Here is a 20081-nt window from a genome sequence, read left to right on the forward strand (position 1 = left end):
GAGGTAGTAGACCCAGAAAAGACTTAAACAGGGAGAGTGGGGGGAGCAGTGCACCCCTGTGCTGCAAGCCTTAATGACTGAATACCTCCCAAAACAAAATGAGTTAACTTCACTCCGAAAAACTCAAAAGTCAGCAGGTATGAGGGCGGCCCAAGTGAAGTAGATGGGAAACATGGAAAGTCTTCTTTCCCAGGTTTCTGGCTCTGAGTTGAAGTGGAACTTGAAAGGTACAGACAAAGGAATGCGTTACCTATTGCACAAAATCACAAAGTGCCATGACCAGTTTTAAAAAAAAAAGTAATCCTAAGTAAAGAAGCTGGTTTTATATTAATAGGCAATTGGAGTTTGTACAACTTTATATTAAAAAAATAACAATTTATACAAGACGTACACACTTTAAAAACAAAGTATAGCATAATATTGACCTAAAAAAATAAACATGAACTTTTTCAAAGGAAACGTGTTTTCACATATACATAAAAAACGTCCTGGGTGGTTGAAGAAAATCTCTGATAAAACAGTCCAGTTTCTTCTTACACCTAAAAATGAAGCAGAGAAAAATTATGAATTCATGAAGGCCACGAGAGGAGAAATAAGTGCATGGGAGAACGCACTGCTAGTAGATTCTGCTCTTGCACAGCTCTTAAAACCTATGCCCTTAGAACGCCTGGTACTCTGACCCTTCCCCAGACCGCCCTCTCACCCGGATGGGCTATGTGATCTAGGATTACGTTTTGCCTGCCTCCAAGTTTAAAGACACCAAGTCAAATGATCTGGGCCCAATCCATTGGAAAAATGGGCCATGCAGAGAGAAGCTTTCTGGTAACTTCTCTTTTAATGCCCTGGGATGATTGTTGAAAGAAAGGCTGAGCCAGGCAATTCCTGACATGTCACTGATGCCAGCTCGGTGGTCTTCCACAAAATAAACACTTTTCTATTTTACTGACGCTGTCCTTCTGCAGTGCATCCACCTATCGGCTCAGAGTTGCAACACCCCTCTTCTCCTGCCTTTGCTACCACAATGTACATTGTTCCCCCCCCCCCCCATCTTAGCTCCGCCTCTCCTTCATAAAACACACACACACACACTTTTTACAAAAGCCAAAATGATAGCATTGCCAAGGCTTGTTCATAAAAGGAATCTGTAGTGAACATGTCCCTGCTCATGCACCTATACAGTTGCTTAACAGAGACCTATGGCTCTTCCATATGTACACCAGACTACTTCCTTGCTTCAATGTTCATAGAAAGCATTACTTCTGTTCAAAGGGTTAATTGACTGCATGCTGTAAGAGTCAAGTCATTTAACGTTTCCCCTAAATGCAAAATGGACCATTGACAAAATCATGATTTTTTGACTAAAGTGGATTTACATTTCAACATCGATCGTTTTATTCCCAGCACCCCCGCCACAGCAGAACATCCAATCACATCACTGGAAGCTGTGGTAAAAAGGAATCTACATTGCTATGTAGACTGTAGCAAAGTTCCAAAACCACCAAAGGAAGCATTTCAGCGTGGATCATAACATATGTATTTAGTAGTGTTAGAGGAGTTTTCCTAAAGTCCTACTGGCAGTAAGACTTCAGTAAGCAATACCAGTGGTTTGTAGATTCCCCCAACTCTTACCATCAGTCTGTACTAGCTCAGGACTTTGGTAGTGTGGACGAGCAGTCAGGCTTATCTTAGGAGGAAGATGTGAGCTGTAGGTAAGTACTCTGAATCTTTGCTAGGCAGGCACAACAAAGAAGCACTTACATATTTATATAAAAGATATATATTTATTATATTTACACCAGAATCAATTTAAATACTTCAGATGTTTAGGATAGAACACTTAGGAACAATAGATAATACACTTCAAAGGGCACTTTCACTTTTGTGTTTGTTCGCAGTTACATTTGTAGCAACATTAGAAAGGGAAAAGACAAGGTTATGGGATTATCGGTAATTGCGCAATAATGCGGTTCTCAACAGGTCATCCAGTAATGCATTTACTCTGCAAACACATATAGGAGAGTCATTTAAAGGGAGGAAAATAAGTGGTTAGTGCAACATGAGCTTAGTTCAAGGTTCTAGAGACTGTTTCTTCGCCTGGCAAGTCTTAAGTGCAAAAAACGGAACCCTAGCTGAAGGCAGTTCGGAGAGGGCTTGCAGTCTTGACAAACTGCGAATAATGAGTGGAGACCTAAAAACAGACTTGAGAAGGGAACACAAACAGAAACTTGGGTCTGAGGTAAGAGGGGGGGTGGGGGCTCGGGGGGTTGCCCTGGACACCTCTACGTGCACTCCCAACTCTCTGGAGTAACTTCTTGGAATCAGGTAAGCAATACCTTTTTCCACACAGTACCTTCGGTTTTAAAAAAGGTGTTTGTGTTGGCTCCTCTGCGATGTGGCAGCTCTGGCCCCAACCTCTGGATTCCTTGGTCTGGTGACAGAAGGCAGGACAATGGACGGGGTGTCTCGGCAGCAGTCTTCAGGGAGGACCTATAGCACGACTTTCAGCAACTTCTGGGTTCACTCCGCGGTTTTGGCTCCTTTTCAGCAGCACCATCAAAGGACACGGATTGCCCAGTCAATCTTCTTTGCTTCCTGCAGTCCCATACTCTGGTGAGGGGGCCTGAGAGGGGTGGATCGGATCTCTGAAGTGTCCTTACGGTTTCAGCAAAGATTTGGACAGATTCAGCCTTTCCATGACGATGCGCTCGAAATGGGCAGCGGGTCTCCTGGTATTGGGGTTCTGCAGCTCTGGAAGCTCCTAGGACCTTAGGAGGTGGCTCGTTTCAAAGTTCTTCTTGGGACAGTTTGTACCCACCAGCCAAAGGGAAGGAGTCGTCATCTTCGGAGCTCCTCAGTCGCATAGAAAACAGGGTCAGGACAGCAGTGGTCACTTCACAGTCTTGCAAGGGGTCCGCAGGAGCCTCGGAGTCTCTGGTCAACGCCTTCAGTTACTTCTGGTGCACAATAGTCGGTAGAACACATTCACTGCCACGAGCCATAACTAGGTGATTGTCTATGTGACTAAAGTCACAGGAGCAGAGAGAAGGGTGACACCAAGTACCCCTTCGGCACTCCACTGAAGGTGGTGTGTGCCAATCTCTCAGAATATAGGGTTTTGGGATCCTTAAGAACTTTAGTTACTTGAGGATATAGAAACAAAATCTTAAAGGAGGACGCGAAGGGTCCCCAGCAACACTGCCCGTAAGAAGCTGTGTGCTGCAGTAGTAAAAAAAAAAAAAGATGCCGTTAAGAGCTATGGAGCAGAAAGACTCCATAGTACAGGTAGAATACAAAGAAAACAGTTCCAAAAGACAGAGCCCATAAGAATGAATGAGTGGAAAAAAGCTCAACTCATTCAGGGTTGAATGAAAAAGGTCCAGAAGTCCAGCAAAAAGTGCTGGGAGTCTCACTAGGAGAGGGGATGAAGCACCGTTAGCCACGATTGCATGCAGTACACTTTGGGTGCACTACAATAACCTTGACCTCCTGGCAATAGGGACCCAACCTTTGGTATAAGTCTGAACTACACAGGTTGGTAGTGTGGTCGAGCAGCCAGGCTCATCTCAAGAGGTGTCAATGTGAGCAGTGATGTTGCGACACAGTTTCACAATACCGTAACACTCAAGGTTTCTTGATAAAACAATTATTAGTTTATTTCACAGTCAGTTATATAAGCCTTCTTCAGAAGGGAGCAAAACTATGCAACACTTAAATATACTTCAAAACACACTCAGTTTCTCTAAATCAAATGATACCCATTGGGGATGGCACACAGACACTTCCTACACCCTTGGGTGACTTAAATAGCTAGGACACTGTGGACATTGATTTATCACTGGTACATTCAGAGCAATACTGAGTTAGGTGAAAAAGAATAGAGAAACAAAACAAAGGTTAACAAATAGTTCAGAAACAGGAGAGTACTTTTAAGAACCTTCCAAAGCAGAGTAAATTAACCCTTTCCTGGAGGGGGGGCGTGGGGGGGGCAAAGCACACAGTCAGAGGTAAATAGGAGTCTCTCATGGAGCCAGGACAGCCAATGTTAATTTGCACAATGTCAAGGGGGAGTAGAAGATCTTTGCAGGTAGGTAAAAAGGTCTTGCAATGTTTGTAGAAATATTTGTAGAAAAATTGAACACTCGAAGGGCCACAAGCTGGGAGGCTTGTCAAGGGAAAAGCTTTAGCAACTCTGCAAGGTAACCAAGACCGGTCTCAGCTGAGAGTAAGTAAGGCTACACAACAAGAAGTTCTTAGACTTTACAGTACCTGTGGTTATAAGAAATGGTTCCAGCTGGCTTCTGTTCCTGTGCAGCTCTGCAGATCCTGTTCCTGGGCCTCAGTCATGGGGACAAGAGGGAGGACGTCTGGGGACTCCTGCTCTGCAATGGGATGGTCAGCGGCAGCAATGAGCAAACTTCAATTCAGCAGTTCTTCAGTGTTTCAGCTCCTCAAGTCTGACAGCAAATAGCAACAACACGGTTCTCGGATAACACTCCAGACTTTCCTTGCTTCTGGGGTCCAGTACTCTGTTGACGTGGCTCAGGCTTGGTCAGTCCTGCATCAGGGAAGTCTGGAAGATCGTCCTAGCGCTCGGGTATGACTTAAAAGCAATGAACACAATCTGGTGTTCCTCTACCAGGCTCTTCGGTTCCAGCAGCAACTGCAGTGGAAATGCAACCAGCTACGAGAGGATGTCCAGACAGGCTTACTTTGGAGTTGATTGGTCCCACCAACTCAAAGGGGTAAATCGTCCTTGCAAGGCTTCTCTAAGTCTAGGCAAATCCAGAGCTTCAGCACAGCAGCAAGGCTTCACCGGGCAAACCAACGGACCAGGAGTTGCAGCAGGCGTCTCTTCTAACTTCTTCTTCTTCGGATTCCTTCGTCCAGTGGTCGACTCTGCCTTCCAAGCCAAAAAGCCTCATCTTTTATGCAGGTTTCTTCCATTTATTCCAGCCTAGCTGTCAATCGCACAGCAGGGTGGCTGTCCTTGATGGACAGCCAGCCGGCCGATCATCTTTGGGTGCATTCCTGTAAACAAAGGGGATGAAGCACAGTGAGTTTCGGGCACCCACCTCACTTTCTGCCCCTGCCAGACATACTGGTGCCAGAGGCGGGCTTCACTCGTGAATCCCACCAAGGACAAAACAAACAGAGACCAGACCTGGTTTAGCGTGCAGAGTAAGTCTCAAGAAGGACCTTCCTGATAAGAAATGGGGAAAAAGAAGACTGGGGCCATTTTGACGAAACGGGCACCCATGGGTGCCCTACTGTGGCTGCTAACGCAGCCCAGGGTAGAAACACACAAGGGCAGTAAAAAGTAAACCACTGCCACCAGCCATTCATTGTAGGAAGGGTAACAGAAATGTTGCATGACAAACTAGACAAAGGGGATACTAGGTAACCCCTCCAGCACCCTATTGTAAGATAGGGTGGGCTGGGTCTAGAAACTTAGAAATGTAACTAAAGTCAATTTCACTTTACTGCTCTGGGAAACAGTAGTTTATCACAGAGAAGGTATTTAAACCTTTGGGAAATCTGAAAGACTGAAGGTGCTGTGCGCCAATGTAAAGATGATGCCCATGGAGTTTGTCAGACACTAAAGTCAAAAGAAACAGGAATTAAATCACATTAAAATTATGAGAGATAAAAAGTCCTAAAGTCCAGCAAAAGAGCTAGGGGTCTCTAAGGTCGAAGGAACACATTTCTGAGAATTCTCCCTAATAGGTACAATTATGATAAATCTCCCCAACAAGTAGCAACACTTATTCGTAAAAAAGTCCATATGTGGAAACTCAGTAACACATTCAACAAGCAAACGTTGCAGCCGTAGACCTCTTCAGCATAATGTGTTTAACAGAGATCTTTGCATATGTTCATAAGAATCAGGCAGTTCCTCAAGTGGGCCAGGCTTCATAAAGATCCCACCACCCCAACTTTGATATTACCTGCGACCCAACAGCCACAGACGAGACACTACATAAAAATTAGGCACTCATTGGGGTTGAAAGACCCAATTAGAAATGTTCTGTCTTTTCTCCCTCGATTATTTTTTTAAAATAATCTTGTCTTTTCTCCCCTGAACATTACTGACTTGGTCAGCACCCCCGCCCCCCCCTACTTACCTTGCATTCCGACTTGCTGTGTGTCCCTGTGACACCTGTTCCCGATCAGGGAAGTGAAAGGGAACTGGCGACGCAGGGTCCATTCCTTATTTCTTCAAGGGACAGCTGCGGTGGTGTCCACCACAACTCCTGCTCACAAAAGAGTGAGCAAGGGTGCGTGGGACACCCCTGCAGCCCCCAGCACCAAATGCGTGATCTGGTCAAACTTTTCGGCCATTTGGATTTTTCAAACGGCCGAAATTCTGCCAAAATCACGCATTCAGCACTCCCCTCCCCCCCCCCCACACCATTTTGGACGAAACCCTCATCTGTACCACTGGCTCTGAAGCTTGGCTCCTTATATGCATTCACATATGGGATCCATAGGATAAGGTTCTCAAAGTACTATGGCACGAACACAGATATGATGGCGTCAACGTCAAAACCATTCTTGGGCTCTTTTTAAAAGGTCTCTGGTCATTCAAAACACAGCAGAATAGGCAAACTAATTTAAGAACATTCGGTGCTGCAGAACCACCAGCCATTTGCTAATCTTTCATCACCCGAAATTCCCTCACGGGTCATCCCTTTTGTATGAAATCTAATTTGCCAACGATGCAAAAGCAGGTGGTCTTTAGTGGGCAAGAGATTTGTGGCACACTCTTCACAGGTGGGTAGCCAGAGTCAAGGTGGCTAAGTAAGAGCAATACTTAGGACACACAAAAACATACACAAAGACAAGGATTAACATCAATAACAGAGCCACTTACACAAGTGCACACGCTGCGTCACTCCAAAGGAAAAGACACCGGAGGAATCATGGGCTCTGTTATTTCAAATGTATCAATAATTTCCTGCCGGGGAGAAAAAAAGGCAACATTAAAAAAGACACGATCATCAACAGCAGCTTTCTGCATCTATGTACTGGCAGAAAGCCTTCGATGTGTCATTCAAAAGGAACTGGCAACAGGTTAAAGGGCAAGTATCCAGTGCACTATGTCACCATGCAGCACAATTCTGACTGCCTAAAATAAATCCTGGTTGGGAAAGTAGGCGACTAGAATTTCCAAAGTCCAACTAGGAAGGATAAGATGTACCTGGTGCAGGAATGCCAATCTGTGGAAACAACGGCCGATGTCAGATATAGGACCTGCAGTTTGATTTCCATCTCGGGGAGCGAAAAGGAGGGGGGGGGGTGGGGTGGGGGAGGGGGAGTTGGTCAGGGTCAGTCTCCATTAATGGAAATTAGGAGAAGAGAGGTTTAAGATGGACAGCCAGACTAAAAATAAAAAGCAGGTCGCAGATTCAGAATTCAGTTTCTGCAACACATTCAAGTATGGACAAGGAGATTCTTGGGTACCACGTTTAAAAAAAAGGTGTTATCGGCTGTTCTTACCCAACCTTACACAATAAAATGAAGAAAAACTACATAACTATTCCTAAAAATCACAAAACTTTACAATTTAATTCCTTATTAAAAAAAAGAACATATCCAAGTAACAAAAAACAATACATACAAAAATACTGCAATCAAATGCATATACTGAAAGAGAAAGCAATTACATTTCTCAGACCTGAAGGAAGAGAATGTCCCCTGCCATTGACCTCGGAACATCATGGAGTACTTCAAGTTACCACCTTAGTTTTACTATGCCCGCCTCTTGCAGCATTTTAATTACTGCTCTGGTGACAACTGTTTCTTTCCCACTTGATATTGAAGTGTTAAAAGCTCTCAGCATCCAACACAGCCAAAGTATATATGAATATGCCCAGAAAGAATGTCCACTGTTCTTTTAAAGCCAGACAATCCATAAGAATGCGTTTGCTGGTCTGTACCATATTTGAATCCTTGCACAAATCACAACCCGTCGACCCACCAACCTCTTTTGATCGGATTTGACGAATCTTGGTTGTGTGCAATAGACTCAATCTGTAGTTCAGAAATTGGGATGACCAATAATCATTTGGGAATATTCTTTTTTTTATTTGGAGGGAGTAGGTGACAAGCTCTTATATGACCTATATAGTCCATCGTTCTGGAGATGGTTTTTAGCCAATCGTCCCTAAATGGGATTTATTTTGACCTAATTTGGATGCTCAACGAAGTCTTCTATGGTCATCTCAATTCTGCTTAAGGCCAGGTGAACTCTTCTTTTATACCTGGCCATCGACTCTATGGTAGCAGACTTCATAATGGAAGCCAGACCTTCATACAGTGTTACCCATCACTGCGATAAACATTTTTCGATGCAAGCCCAAAATCCTCCACCAATTTGCAGCCCAATGATACTAATCCTAACTCAAATCGTAATTCTGGCATTGGGACACAATCAGGGAGGCACAGGGCACGTTTCCAGATGCAAGATTCAATCTTTTCCTAAGCTAAAGCCCTCAGATGCACTGCAATCTCTGTTCCGTATAACACACTTAGGACTAACTTCCATATTATAGGAGGTTATCAAAGGAGAGATCGAATATCTACAGAAAGAGGATTTTATTTTTCTGATTTGAGTAGCAGCCCGATTTGCTTTTGCTAGGATAGGAGATGTGACTGGTTTCACATTATCCACAGCATCCATATTGAAACCCAAGCATGTGACTGTTTGGGTGGGTATTAAATGCATTTTCCCCCCCATCTGCCAGCTATAGCCCATTTTTTTTTTTTTTTACTTTTTTAGGCATGCTTATGAACCTCATAGTGGTGGGCCTATTCTCATTTATACAAAGTTCATTAAGCAATGAATATCCCCATAAGGCATCTAGTTTCTGTTGGAAGTAACAGAACATAGTCCGCATACGTCAAGTACAGGACGACTATGGTAACCATTCTGGGTGGTGCAAAAGCCAACCTTCTAAGAAAATCACAGAGATCAGATGGATAACACTGTTTAACCAATCAAAGCTTGGAGTAAACAAACCCATTTTTTTTCAAGCAACAGGCTCCTCAACATGGTTAATGTCACACAACCTAAATATGCAGAATATCAGGTAGTGGAAAGAGACTCATCAAATTACACACCAGAAGAATTTACCACCAGGGCAACACGAGAAAGAAGATAGGACAGGCGCATGGATGCATTCTAAGCTTTTCACGTGAGAATGTCGAAGAACAGAGATCTGCTGGAGAGCAGGAGAATCTATGTGGAACTCTTAAAGGACTTAGTGCAGATGGAAGAAACTCATCAATGAAAGAAAATCATAAAATGCCTGAGAATGTAGTGCACGATTAATCTAATTAGTTGCAGGTGGTTTCTCAGTTCAGCCATTAGTGGTGTACCCTTTGACAAGAAGATGAAGTGGGTTCCATCGGGTGGAAAAGCTTAGGTGCACGTTCAGACGGGCAACAGGAGGAGTACTGCTATTAAATTCTACGTCTGGAGGAAATTGCCCAGCACAGGCCCTTAGTCACTAGAGGTTTACATCAAGTGGGGCTAGACCCAGCACTAAGGTAGTGCTGTAGGCCCTATGGACAGGCTGTTAGTGGTTGGAAATACCCTTCGTAAAGGGTCTTTTTTCCAGTGGGAACTTGGTCTAGGTCTTTACATCTGGAGGTAGGGTGAGCCCAATAACAGACAGTCTAGGCCTTTCACCAGTCCCAACACTGAATTAAAATATGGTCTAAACCAGAAGCTGTTATGTATATCAAGGAATATGTAATCAAATATTGACATTTTGGGTATGGATGCAGCAAAATACCAGTTCTGGGTTTAAAAAAATCCCCAAGCAAAGGGGCCAGCAGGATGAATATTAGAAAGGATATTCTGAGCAGTCATACATATATACGCAGCTGTGGAGGAGGAAGAGGTACAAAATCGCCTGTACCCCAAGGAGGCCTAGCAGCAGCGTCCGTTGTGGAATGTTTTGATTGGTGGGATGTAAACATTATCCATGAAATATGCAGGAGTGACTGAACCAACCTAGAGCAATTCTGGGGTGGGGTGGCCAAATCCACCATCTTCACCTCCCAATACTTCTTAAAATAATTGGTTTAAAAGTGTGCATTTTACAGCACACCTCACATGAAAAATTGTGGATGTAGCCACACTTAACAATCGTCTTTGTAGGGAAAGGCATGAACAAAAAACAAATAAAGGCGAACAATGCATAGGAGCATTTTCCAAATCATTTCCATGCCACGTTTGGCCACAAAATATGCCAGTTTATGCCAATGTAAAAAAACATTGTTATGCTGGCAGTACCCATACACATCCATGCTGGCTTCAACAAAGTATACGAAAGTATTTTCACACAATAACATACTGATGTTTTACCATCCCAAAATGCTAATACCATAAGACACTGCAAGTATAAGGAAACATGTCCAGACTGACTGCACCAATGTAAGCAAGTATGGCCACATAGGAACGCATGTTGGTTTTGGGACATGTCAATACTGACTGTACCAATGTTAAGCAGTATGCCCAGGTAGGAACACGCAAATTGGCTTTGCCATAAAACGAGTTAAAAGAGCCATGCCACTGTACGAAAACAACCATGCCAGCTGCACTAATGCAGACCAGTACTCCACATTACGTTAATCATATTGGCTTTGCCTAAAATATCAGTAAAACATGGCAAGCCAGTTAAAAAAATAATAATATATCTTGCTGCCTGCAGCAATGCAGACTGCTCCCCCATCCCCACGTAATAAAACAGATGAAAATGGCTTTTGCCAAATACTAAAGATTGATAAACTGAGAATCAAAGGACTTGCACAACCTCTTGAAAATTACTCAATATCAAAAAGGAGATCCAAATTAATTTGACAATATAGAAAAAAGTAATGAATACTTTGTTCACATTCTGCACTGAAACACCACAGATGTTTGAGTTGCATGTCACCAAACAGCATGAAAGTTGACAAGCAGCCTGAAGAGCTGTGTTCATTTATTGTTTGCTGTACCTTTATACGTCAATTTGCATTCAAAGCATAATAAACCCACCCCAAATGTGACATCCTATGGAAACTAAGCATCGTTATTTAAAGCTGAACCTAAAGAAGTTCAGTACAAAGAGAGTTGAAGTAACAGTCATTAGGTCAGCGAAATATGAGGTCAGTCACTCCCTATTGCACTTTCATGTTCCAAAACAAGACCGTTCACAATTTTGTGATATAGGATATGAGGCATTTTTTAAATAGTTTTACAATTTCTTTTTTAAAACGACAACAGAAAATGCACTGTTACATTAGATCACTTGACGCTAAATTATATCCGGTCTCCTCACACTTTTTTTCTATTATTTTACTTCCTTTTTTCCTTTACAACATCTTTTGTTAGCAGGCAGTCCATTTGATCTAGGAAGGCTGTTAATGAATAAGACAATTTTTTGGTTGGTTTGGCAAATACCATCCACCAATCTTCCCCACATAATGCTGTCGTTCTTTTATATGGCCGCCTAAATGCCTTGTTCTTAACTGCTTCAATGCTGAACAGTATACGGTCAGCTGTTTTAAGGATTCCTCTTCAGTATTGCAGAACATACATTTGAGATTAGGTCCAACTTCTCTGGTCTTCAAACTTATTCTTTCTTTTGTCTCAAACAAATTAAGATGAAATTTCATGTTTGTGGCTCTATGTTTCAGGTTTGGGGATTTCTCCAGATAACCTGGCAAAGTGTTCAGAGCCTTTGATTCTGGGGCTGCGTTTTTCATCAGCCTATGATGGAATCTTGTCTCCACTGTATTTAACATGTCCTGTAGCCACATATTCTTTTTCACTAAGTTTGGACAGTTCTTTAGAGTGAGGAGATCAGTAATCCAATCTAAGGAGTTTTTCACATGTGTTTGCCCATTGCCATATGATCGTGTCTTTGCTTCCACCTCTTACATCATTAAGGATTAAGGACGTCAAACTGTGGAGCACGATCTTCAATGATGATTTTTCTGTAAGTGGCCAGCATGTTCCATGCTCTTCTGATGTGGCATTTATAACGCGCCTGTACACAAGTGTTCCTAGGAGCGACAAGACAAGGAGGGGGAAACAAGGGGACGACAAAATAATTATACCAAGCCTTGTGTCATTTGGATCGCGCAAGTGCGAGGAAGAGGGAAAGGGAGAAGTGCCAGGGGGAAGTTCAGTTAACTCACAAGTGCAGCCGCGGGTGGCTCATAAGTGCAGAGAGAAGGGACTGTAGGGTTGCAGTTACAGACCCTTAAGTGCTGGGGAGCCCAGAGGCACTGCAAGGGCAACTGGGCATGCAGGAGCCTGGACCAGAGGGTGACCAGTGCACTGAGCAGTCAGGTGCATCAGCAGAGGAGAGGAAGGGAGAAAGCGGAAGCAAAAAGGGAGGTCTTCAGTTGCTCCCGGAACCGGAGGTGGTTCTGCTCAAGTTTGAGAGAGGCAGGGAGGCTGTTCCAGAGGGAGGCCCCAGCCGAGGAGATGGATCTGCCCCACACTCTCTGCTTGGAGAAGCTTCAGAGAGTTGAAGGTGGTTGATCCCAAAGCACAGATGAACAAAGATAGACAGTTACTACTAAGCCTCTGGTAAGTGAATCAGTTTTGGGAACAGCTTTCTCGAGGTCTCAACCAATCCAAGCAGCTTAGTGGTATTCCACACTTTTGCCGAATGAAACTTTGCTGATTTTACTAACCATTTTTCTTTACCTCCAAACTATAGATGGTAAGAAAGCTATATAGAGGGGGGTGGGGACAAGGGAGTTTGGATTTCCTGTGCTTTTTGGAGGTAAAAAAATAAAATGGGGGTACAGTCGGGGAAAAGAAATAAACGTTGGCAAAGTTGCATTCAGCAAAAAAAAAAAAAAAACAAAAAAAAAAAACTATTCTAAAGAAAACCATCTGGAAACACTCCTAGAACCAGCAAAGTCCCTGCTTGGAGCTCTTGCAGAGTGTGGCTTGCCACTTCTCATCCTTCCAAAGTGAACTCCTTCCAGCGTTTGTCTGATGTGCTAATCAGGGGAGTATGGTGGATCTTAAACTAAATATCATTTGGATGTCCCAAACGGCAATTTCCAAGGCCCAGTGCAAAGTCACCACACATCTGTGCCTCACAAAGAGGCCATCATCAACAAAATGCTGGCAGCCTTAAAATGGAGTCGGGAGGTCTGGCAACTTACCTATGCCTACAGCAAAGCTGGGCTGCGGAACACCAAAACATGGTTGCAACCATCCACACACTCTGTTGGGCCTCTGACCAGTCGGGCCGCCACATACAACAACACAGAGGTGTTCTCTCCGGTTAGGGGCCTGGGAAATTAGACCTCTTCATCTCCAAGAAAGGCAGAAGCCCTCACCATATATGGCCATATTAGGAACAATGGCTTGCTGTTGGTCTCAGAATTTATATATAAAAGGAGTTACAGGTAACACTAGACAAGAGACTAACAATTTATGGAGACAGAAGTGACAAGGTGGTTGTGGGGGCGAGGACTTGATACGCTAACAACTTTAGGTAATCTAGAAAGGGCATCAGATAATGGGTTGAAGTCCAAGCTAAACATTTGACCCCACAGAACAGGTCAATTGCCCCAACTGTTCAACATTTTTTAAAATCTGACTATCCCCTATGCTCCCCTCTCAATAAATTCTAGTTTTGGGCTAAATTAATGGATTTTTAATCCAATAGCCGCCTCTGCTTTAAGGTGGAACTGTTTTTTTCTTTTAAATCAAAGTTTATTGGTTTTTGGGTTATAACATAAAACATTACAAAGCTATTTTATTCTTCCTCATACAATTATAACATAAACCCCCTCTTCCCTTACCTCCCCCCTCCCCCAGCCGTGGATCGAGTTCAAATGGCCGCTTCGTTGGCGTGCTCTCGGGGAAACAGTTCGTAAAGTGTCCAATCACATATCAGTGCTTTGAAGTCTTGGGCTCAAGTTCATTAATCCTGTGAAATCTGTGGTGTATACTGTATCAATTGTGGTTAATATTGTTCCCACTGGGTTTATTTATTTGTATTTAGGTGGTGCCCATATTGCAGCACTGTCAGTTCAGCCCAAGGGTTCGTACCTTTCAAAGAAGGGTAGCCACAGTTCCTCGATGTTCTTTTTGGATTTGTCGATTGTGGTAAGTACTCCATATCATAGATGGCCCGGACCTTAGTGACCCATTCTTTTTCTCCTGGCACGAGTGGGCTCTTCCACTTCTGGCTAGGCAACACCTAGCTGCCACCAACATGATCTGTAGTATGTGTCCCCATGCCTTCCCTCGATTATCACCCATTTCAACGCCAAAGAGGAGTAGCCAGGGGCAGAGGGCTTTCTCCACTCCATCGACCCCTTTTATCCAGGGCAGAACTTCCTCCCAGTAAGTTTGGACCACTGGGCAACACCACCACATATGTATATAGTCCCCCTTCATCTTCCAGAACTTCCAACAGTGGGGGTCATATCCCACCCTCATTCTGGCAATCCTCTGCAGGGGATAGTGCCACCTATGTAGAACCTTTAGGGTCTGGTGTTGATACTGGAGCGAGGCCGTGGAGCGGCTGGCTCGCATGCACATCTTGGACCACCGTTTGTCGTCGATTGGGTCCCCTAGGTCCCTTTCCCACTGAGTCTGTGCTGACAGGGGGGGGGGGTCCTCTAGAGCTGAGAATAGTAGAAATGTATAGAGACAGGAAATCACCCACTTGGTGCCTCGGGTTGAGATGAGCATTCTCTCAAAGTCTGTCAAGTCCCTCCTTAGAGTGTCACCCCATGAGGGTTCGGTGAGTACCTTTGAGTTGGAGCTAGCGGAATGGTGAAAGGCTGCCCAACCCCAGGGCCTCCTCCAAATCTTTCAGGGGCAAAAAGGAACCCTCCACCCAAAGCTGGCTCGCCCTACAAAGGCCAGCCTCAAACCATTTTTGAAATGCTACTGGTTCGGCTATCTTATTTATGAATGGCGGGGGCCAGATGCAGTTCAGCGGTGATGGCCAAGTTGTGAAGCATTTATGGTAACCCCCCCCCCTCCACACCGACCACAGGACCACCAGTACTGGATGGTGCAGGACCCTTCTAGGGATGCGTGATCTGGGGACCCATAGCCATTCCTCAACTGTGACGAGAACTTTGTTGTCTAACGCTACCCATGGTTTGTCCGTTCCCGGAGTGAAGTGATCTACCAACACCCTAAGCTGGGAGGCCTTATAATACATCTCGAAGTCAGGGAACCCCACTCCACTGTCATCTTTGGGCCTAATGAGCACCCCATAGGCGATCCTGTGTTTTTTCCCCGCCCAAAGGAAATGCATGAGGACCCGTTTAAGTTCCGTTAAGAATGTCTTGGGTACCTGCACAGGGAGCATCTGAAAGAGGAATAGAAATTTGGGGAGAATCACCATTTTTATTAGGTTTAAGCACGCCATCCATGAGAGTCCTGAACTTGCCCGCCTCTATGTCCTTTTTGACCTCTACCCATAGCGGGGGAAGGTTCTCAGAAAAGAGATCGTCGGGGTTGCGCGTCACTTGGACACCCAGGTACCGGAATCCCTCCCTCTGCAGCCGAAAGGGGAGCCCCCACCTATTCCTCCACTGCATCCGATAGGTTACCTCCCATGAAGGCTACTGATTTCCCAAGGTTTACCTTGAATTCGGAGAACTCCATAACTTGTTAGGCCCTGGAGCAAACGGGGGACCGATTGGGATGGTTTTGTGAGATAAAGCAGTGCGTCGTCAGCGAACAGGCTTAACTTACAATGCAAGTCACCTATCTGCACCCCACCAATTGCTTCATCCTTCCGGACGGAGACTGCCCATGGCTCCATGACCAGTGTGTATATTAAAGGGGAGAGGGGACACCCCTGGCGTGTACCTCTCCTCCAGGGAAAGCAACCCTGACTCTGTCCCATTAACCACCACCTTGGCTGTGGGAGCCAAGTACAGTGCCGACATCCACCCCAGCCATCTCGACCCCATACCCAGAGACGAGAAAACCTCCCCCATGAAGGCCCAACTGACCCTGTCGAAGGCCTTTTCCGCATCAAGGGACAACAGGAGAACCCCTTCCTCACAGATAGCTCTTGAGTTTAATACGTGGAGGGCCTTTCGCATGTTGTCCGAGCCTGGCCTATTTAGTATATCCTCCACATGGTCCGGGTAGACCAGGCGGGGGAGGCACCCCTCGAGTCTTGTCACCAGGATCCTGGTAAAGATCTTTGCATCTAGGTTCAGGAGGGAGCTAGGCCTATATGAGGCGCAATCCGTCTGGTCTTTACCAGGTTTGGGTATCACAGAAATTAAGGCCTGGAGGAAAGTCGGCAGGATTGAGTCTCGGTTTCTGATTTGATTAAATAATTGGTTGGCTTCGTTAAGATGAGTTTGCGTTGTTTGTAAAAGTCCGCCGTGTACCCGTCTCCCCCTGGGGCCTTGCCTGCCTTCAACCATTTGATTGTGCAGTTCACATCCTCCGTTATTTCCCCTTCAAGGCTCTCAAGCTCTGGTTCGGTCAGCCGGGGTAGGGGGTTGTCGGCCAGGTATGCCTGGATCTTTTCCGACGACTCCTCCGCTGTTTTGGTGTATAGTTCCCTGTAGAAGTCCACAAAGCACTCTGCGATTTTGGTCTTTCTTCTTACATTCATTGCCCCCATTACCTCTAATGGACCTCAACCCCCTCTGCTCTGCACCCCCGTGCCCTACATGCCAAGAGTGTCCCCCACCCTGTCTCCCCGTTCATAATATCTTTGTCGCGTGTACCTCAGTTTCTTAACCACCTCCCCTATAAGAATCGTGTGGAGTGCCTGTCTTTTCGCTTGCATCTCTACCAAGAGGGCGTTTCAGCCCTCACCTTCTGAATTGAGTTTGGCCCTTCGGGTCCTCAATTCTTCACAGATCCTATTCTCGAGAAGACATCTTTCCCGTTTGCGTCTAGAGCCCTCGGCTGTCAAGAGGCCTCGGAATGTGGCTTCCGCGGCTTCCCACACCATCACCATGTCCATTTCCCCATTATAATTTTTTTCAAAATATGCTGTCATTTCCTTTCTCAGGAAGTCCTTGAAAACTGGATCCCTTAAGAGCGTGTCGTTACAGCGCCATCGGGAGGATCTCGGGGACCCTGGAAGTGACCAGGTAGATACTAGCAGTTCGTGGTCAGACCACGTTATCGCTTCGACCCTTGAGGATTCTGCGACCCCCACCCCCTTCCTCAGATGTCAGTAGCAGGTCTATTCTGGTGTACGTGCAGTGTGGGGGGGAGAAAGGTGTGCAACCAGCCCCCCCCACCTCCCTCGCTCCCTCCCTCCCAGTCCTGGCCAGGTTTTACGCCATGTATCGACCCAATAGTGTTCCTTTAGAAGAGACTGTAGGGCTATGTTATCCTTGGTGCCTCCCTTTTTCCCCCGCGCCTCTCGCCGACCACCAGTCTAATTGGGGGTCCAATATGAGATTGAAGTCCCAGCCCAGTATCACGGCCCACTCATCAATTACCCCAAAAGATCTGGGTCAAGAACCGTATCTGGCCTGAGTTAGTTGCGTATAAGGTGGCTAGTGTGATTCGTTCTCCCTCGCACGTGCCCTTAACTGCCAGGAATCTCCCCCCCAAAACCTCTTTTAGTCTCCACATCCGTGAGGTGAACAGCCCTGCCCAGGATAATACCAACCCCTTCCTTCTTGGAACTTTTATGTGAGGCCCAGTAATTGCTTCCAATTTCCTTCCCCTTTATCGCCGATTCTTTCCCCGGTCTATAGTGGGTTTCTTGTAAAAAGGGGACCATTAGCTGCTGCTTGCTGAACATGTTGCTAGTCAAAGATCTCTTGTTCCGAGAGTTTAAGCCCTTGACATTCAGCGTGCCCATTTTCCCTTCAACCCTTGTCATCGTTTTCTCTGGAAGTCTCTGCAAGTTTCGAACCCAGAGCTGGAAGCGTCCTGTGGGGCCCTAGCTCAATCCGGCTGTTTCCCTCCCCCCATCCCCCTCCATATCTCCTCCCCCTCCCTTGTTCCCTCCCTCCCTTCCCTCTTTTCCAGGCATTCGCCTTCATTCCCTTGCTTCCGTTGGGGTAGTCGAACCACCAGGGACTCCCCTCCCACCCCCCCTTCCCACCTCCCTCCCCCCCACTTGGAGCTTTCAGCTATCGCCCCTCCATCAGCCCCACCTGGGGTCCTCAGGACGCAAACGACGAAGCCAAGTGGCTGTCTGGGATTAAAGAGTCACTTTAGGTGTCCCTCGGAGGCCGAGGAGGGGAGTCTGGTTTTCTGGAACTTGCGGGTTCCCTTCACCCTTGCTTTGCCTCTAGGTAGCTCTGGGCCAACTGGGCCATGGGGAGGGTCCCATGCGTCTCCCCTATATCCCCCGCACGGAGCGTCTCGATTTCTTAATAGGTCCTCTGTGACTCTCTGGATATCTTCAGACACAAGATGGTGTTTCTCCCCGTTCCATTCAAAGGCCAGGTAGAAAAGGTGGCCCCAACGATACCGGACTCCCTTTTCCTGAATCCATCTAGTAAGATTGCCACACTTTTTCCTCATCAAGAGTGAGGGCAGAGAGATCCTGGAAAATGGGTACTTTAGAGTCACCATATTGTATGTTCCCCAGGCTCTTTGCCCTCTCAAAGATTTTGGCCTTGTCCTTATAGTAGTGTAACTATGCCAACACTATCGGGGGCCTCTACTTCCACCCAGCCCTGTGAACCCTGTCCAGCTTAATGTCCTCCCCTGCTTCTGCCCCCAGCACGATACGTATAATGTCATGCACTTTGCCTTCAAGGCCGGATGGGCTCTCATCATCTGTCTCCACCAGACCAAAGATGCGTAGATTGTTTCTCCGCTCCCTATTTCCCATGTCGTCGACCTTAAATCTTAGCTCTTCCTCGCAGCGCTGCACCTCTATGAATCTTGCCTCCATCTGGGTTTCCAGGAGGGCCGTGGAGAGCTGGTTATTTTCAACCCCCTCAATACGATCCTCCAGAGAGGTCACTTTGGTTGTAAGGTCCGCCAGCTTGGCTCCCATGTCAGTTCTCATACCCCAGATTTCTTCCAGGATCATCTGGATGTTGTTTTGGATGGCCCTGAGATCAGGGGCCAGAGTGGACGGGCCCCCCGGAAGCCATCCCGCCCTCAGCTGCGTGGAATTGGTACTTGGAAAGAGCTTCCTTTCAGTTCATGGGAGTCGTGTCTGACTCAAGTGTGGCTGTAATCCAATGTCACACACACAATGACGGGTGTGCCAGACGCAGCTCTATAGGCGTCTCCTCAGGGGCGTTTCGCTGGTATAGGGAGTTGGGGCACCGCACCCGCCGGGGGCGGCCTCGAGGGCGAGACAACCCTCTAAGCGGGTAGCTAGGTGCTCTTATGGTTTTCACATTTGGGTCTCCAGGAGGGGGCTGCAGTCTTTTACTGGATCAGCTGGCGAAGACACAGCATATGCCAGGGCAGGTGGAGTCCTCGACATGGGTGTGGGGGGGGGGCTCCGACCAGCATGGGCAGGAGTGCCAGCTGCCGTACCCCCAGGGGCTGCACCGGTCTCAACCCGAGACCCCCACCCCCCACCCCCAGATCCGGGTCTGTGGGTTCGGTAATCTACTGCTCTCCGATGTGGCCTTGGATATGTCCCCCCCCCAGCCCCCTGCAGTGGTGGAAGGGGCGCGCTCCCGCACTTGCCCAGGTTTTTTTTTGGAGAGGGGGGGGGGGGGGGACTCCACCGGGGTTATGAGGCCTGAAGGTAGTGTCACTGAACCCCTGCGGTGGCCCCGCAATCAGTGGGGCATGTGTGGTGGGAGTCCCCAAGGGCAGGGCCCAAGTTTCAAGTCATGTTCTGAGGGGTCCTTATGTGGCCATACCCCAGTTTTAATATGCCCGTATCAGCAGGGCAGTGCCTTTGTGCTCCGGGTGGGCCCCAAAAGTCCAGATTTCTTCTGGGACAGCGCCGGCCACCCTCCTCACCTCACTCCTGATGGTTCCTTGTGTGGGGCTGTATGGGAGCGCTCCCGCATCGGCCCCAGTGATGATGGCCTGCTTTATGAATGAGCAGGCCAACCGGCAAGTGGGAGGGGGCGTGGGACCGTGGGCCCGCTTCAGCAGTGCAGGGCGGCGGCACTGTGGCCCC

The 20081-nt window shown here is 46.7% G+C and overlaps 1 protein-coding gene across 1 annotated transcript in view; it reads right to left on the reverse strand.

Annotated features, from left to right (window-relative positions):
• Window positions 1-338: 338 nt before the first annotated feature.
• NSMCE4A (NSE4 homolog A, SMC5-SMC6 complex component) overlaps window positions 339-20081 on the reverse strand; it is a 213338-nt gene continuing 193595 nt past the window's right edge. The window contains exons 10-11 of the mRNA XM_069611968.1: window positions 6872-6955; window positions 339-539 (exon numbers count right to left, since the gene is read on the reverse strand). Of these exons, the coding sequence (XP_069468069.1) occupies window positions 6890-6955 (66 nt within the window). The 3' untranslated portion in view covers window positions 339-539; window positions 6872-6889. The remainder of the gene's footprint in view (window positions 540-6871; window positions 6956-20081) is intronic.

The sequence above is a fragment of the Ambystoma mexicanum genome, chromosome 8 (assembly GCF_040938575.1).
Source record: "Ambystoma mexicanum isolate Mex_15411 chromosome 8, UKY_AmexF1_1, whole genome shotgun sequence".
Lineage (NCBI taxonomy): Eukaryota > Metazoa > Chordata > Amphibia > Caudata > Ambystomatidae > Ambystoma > Ambystoma mexicanum.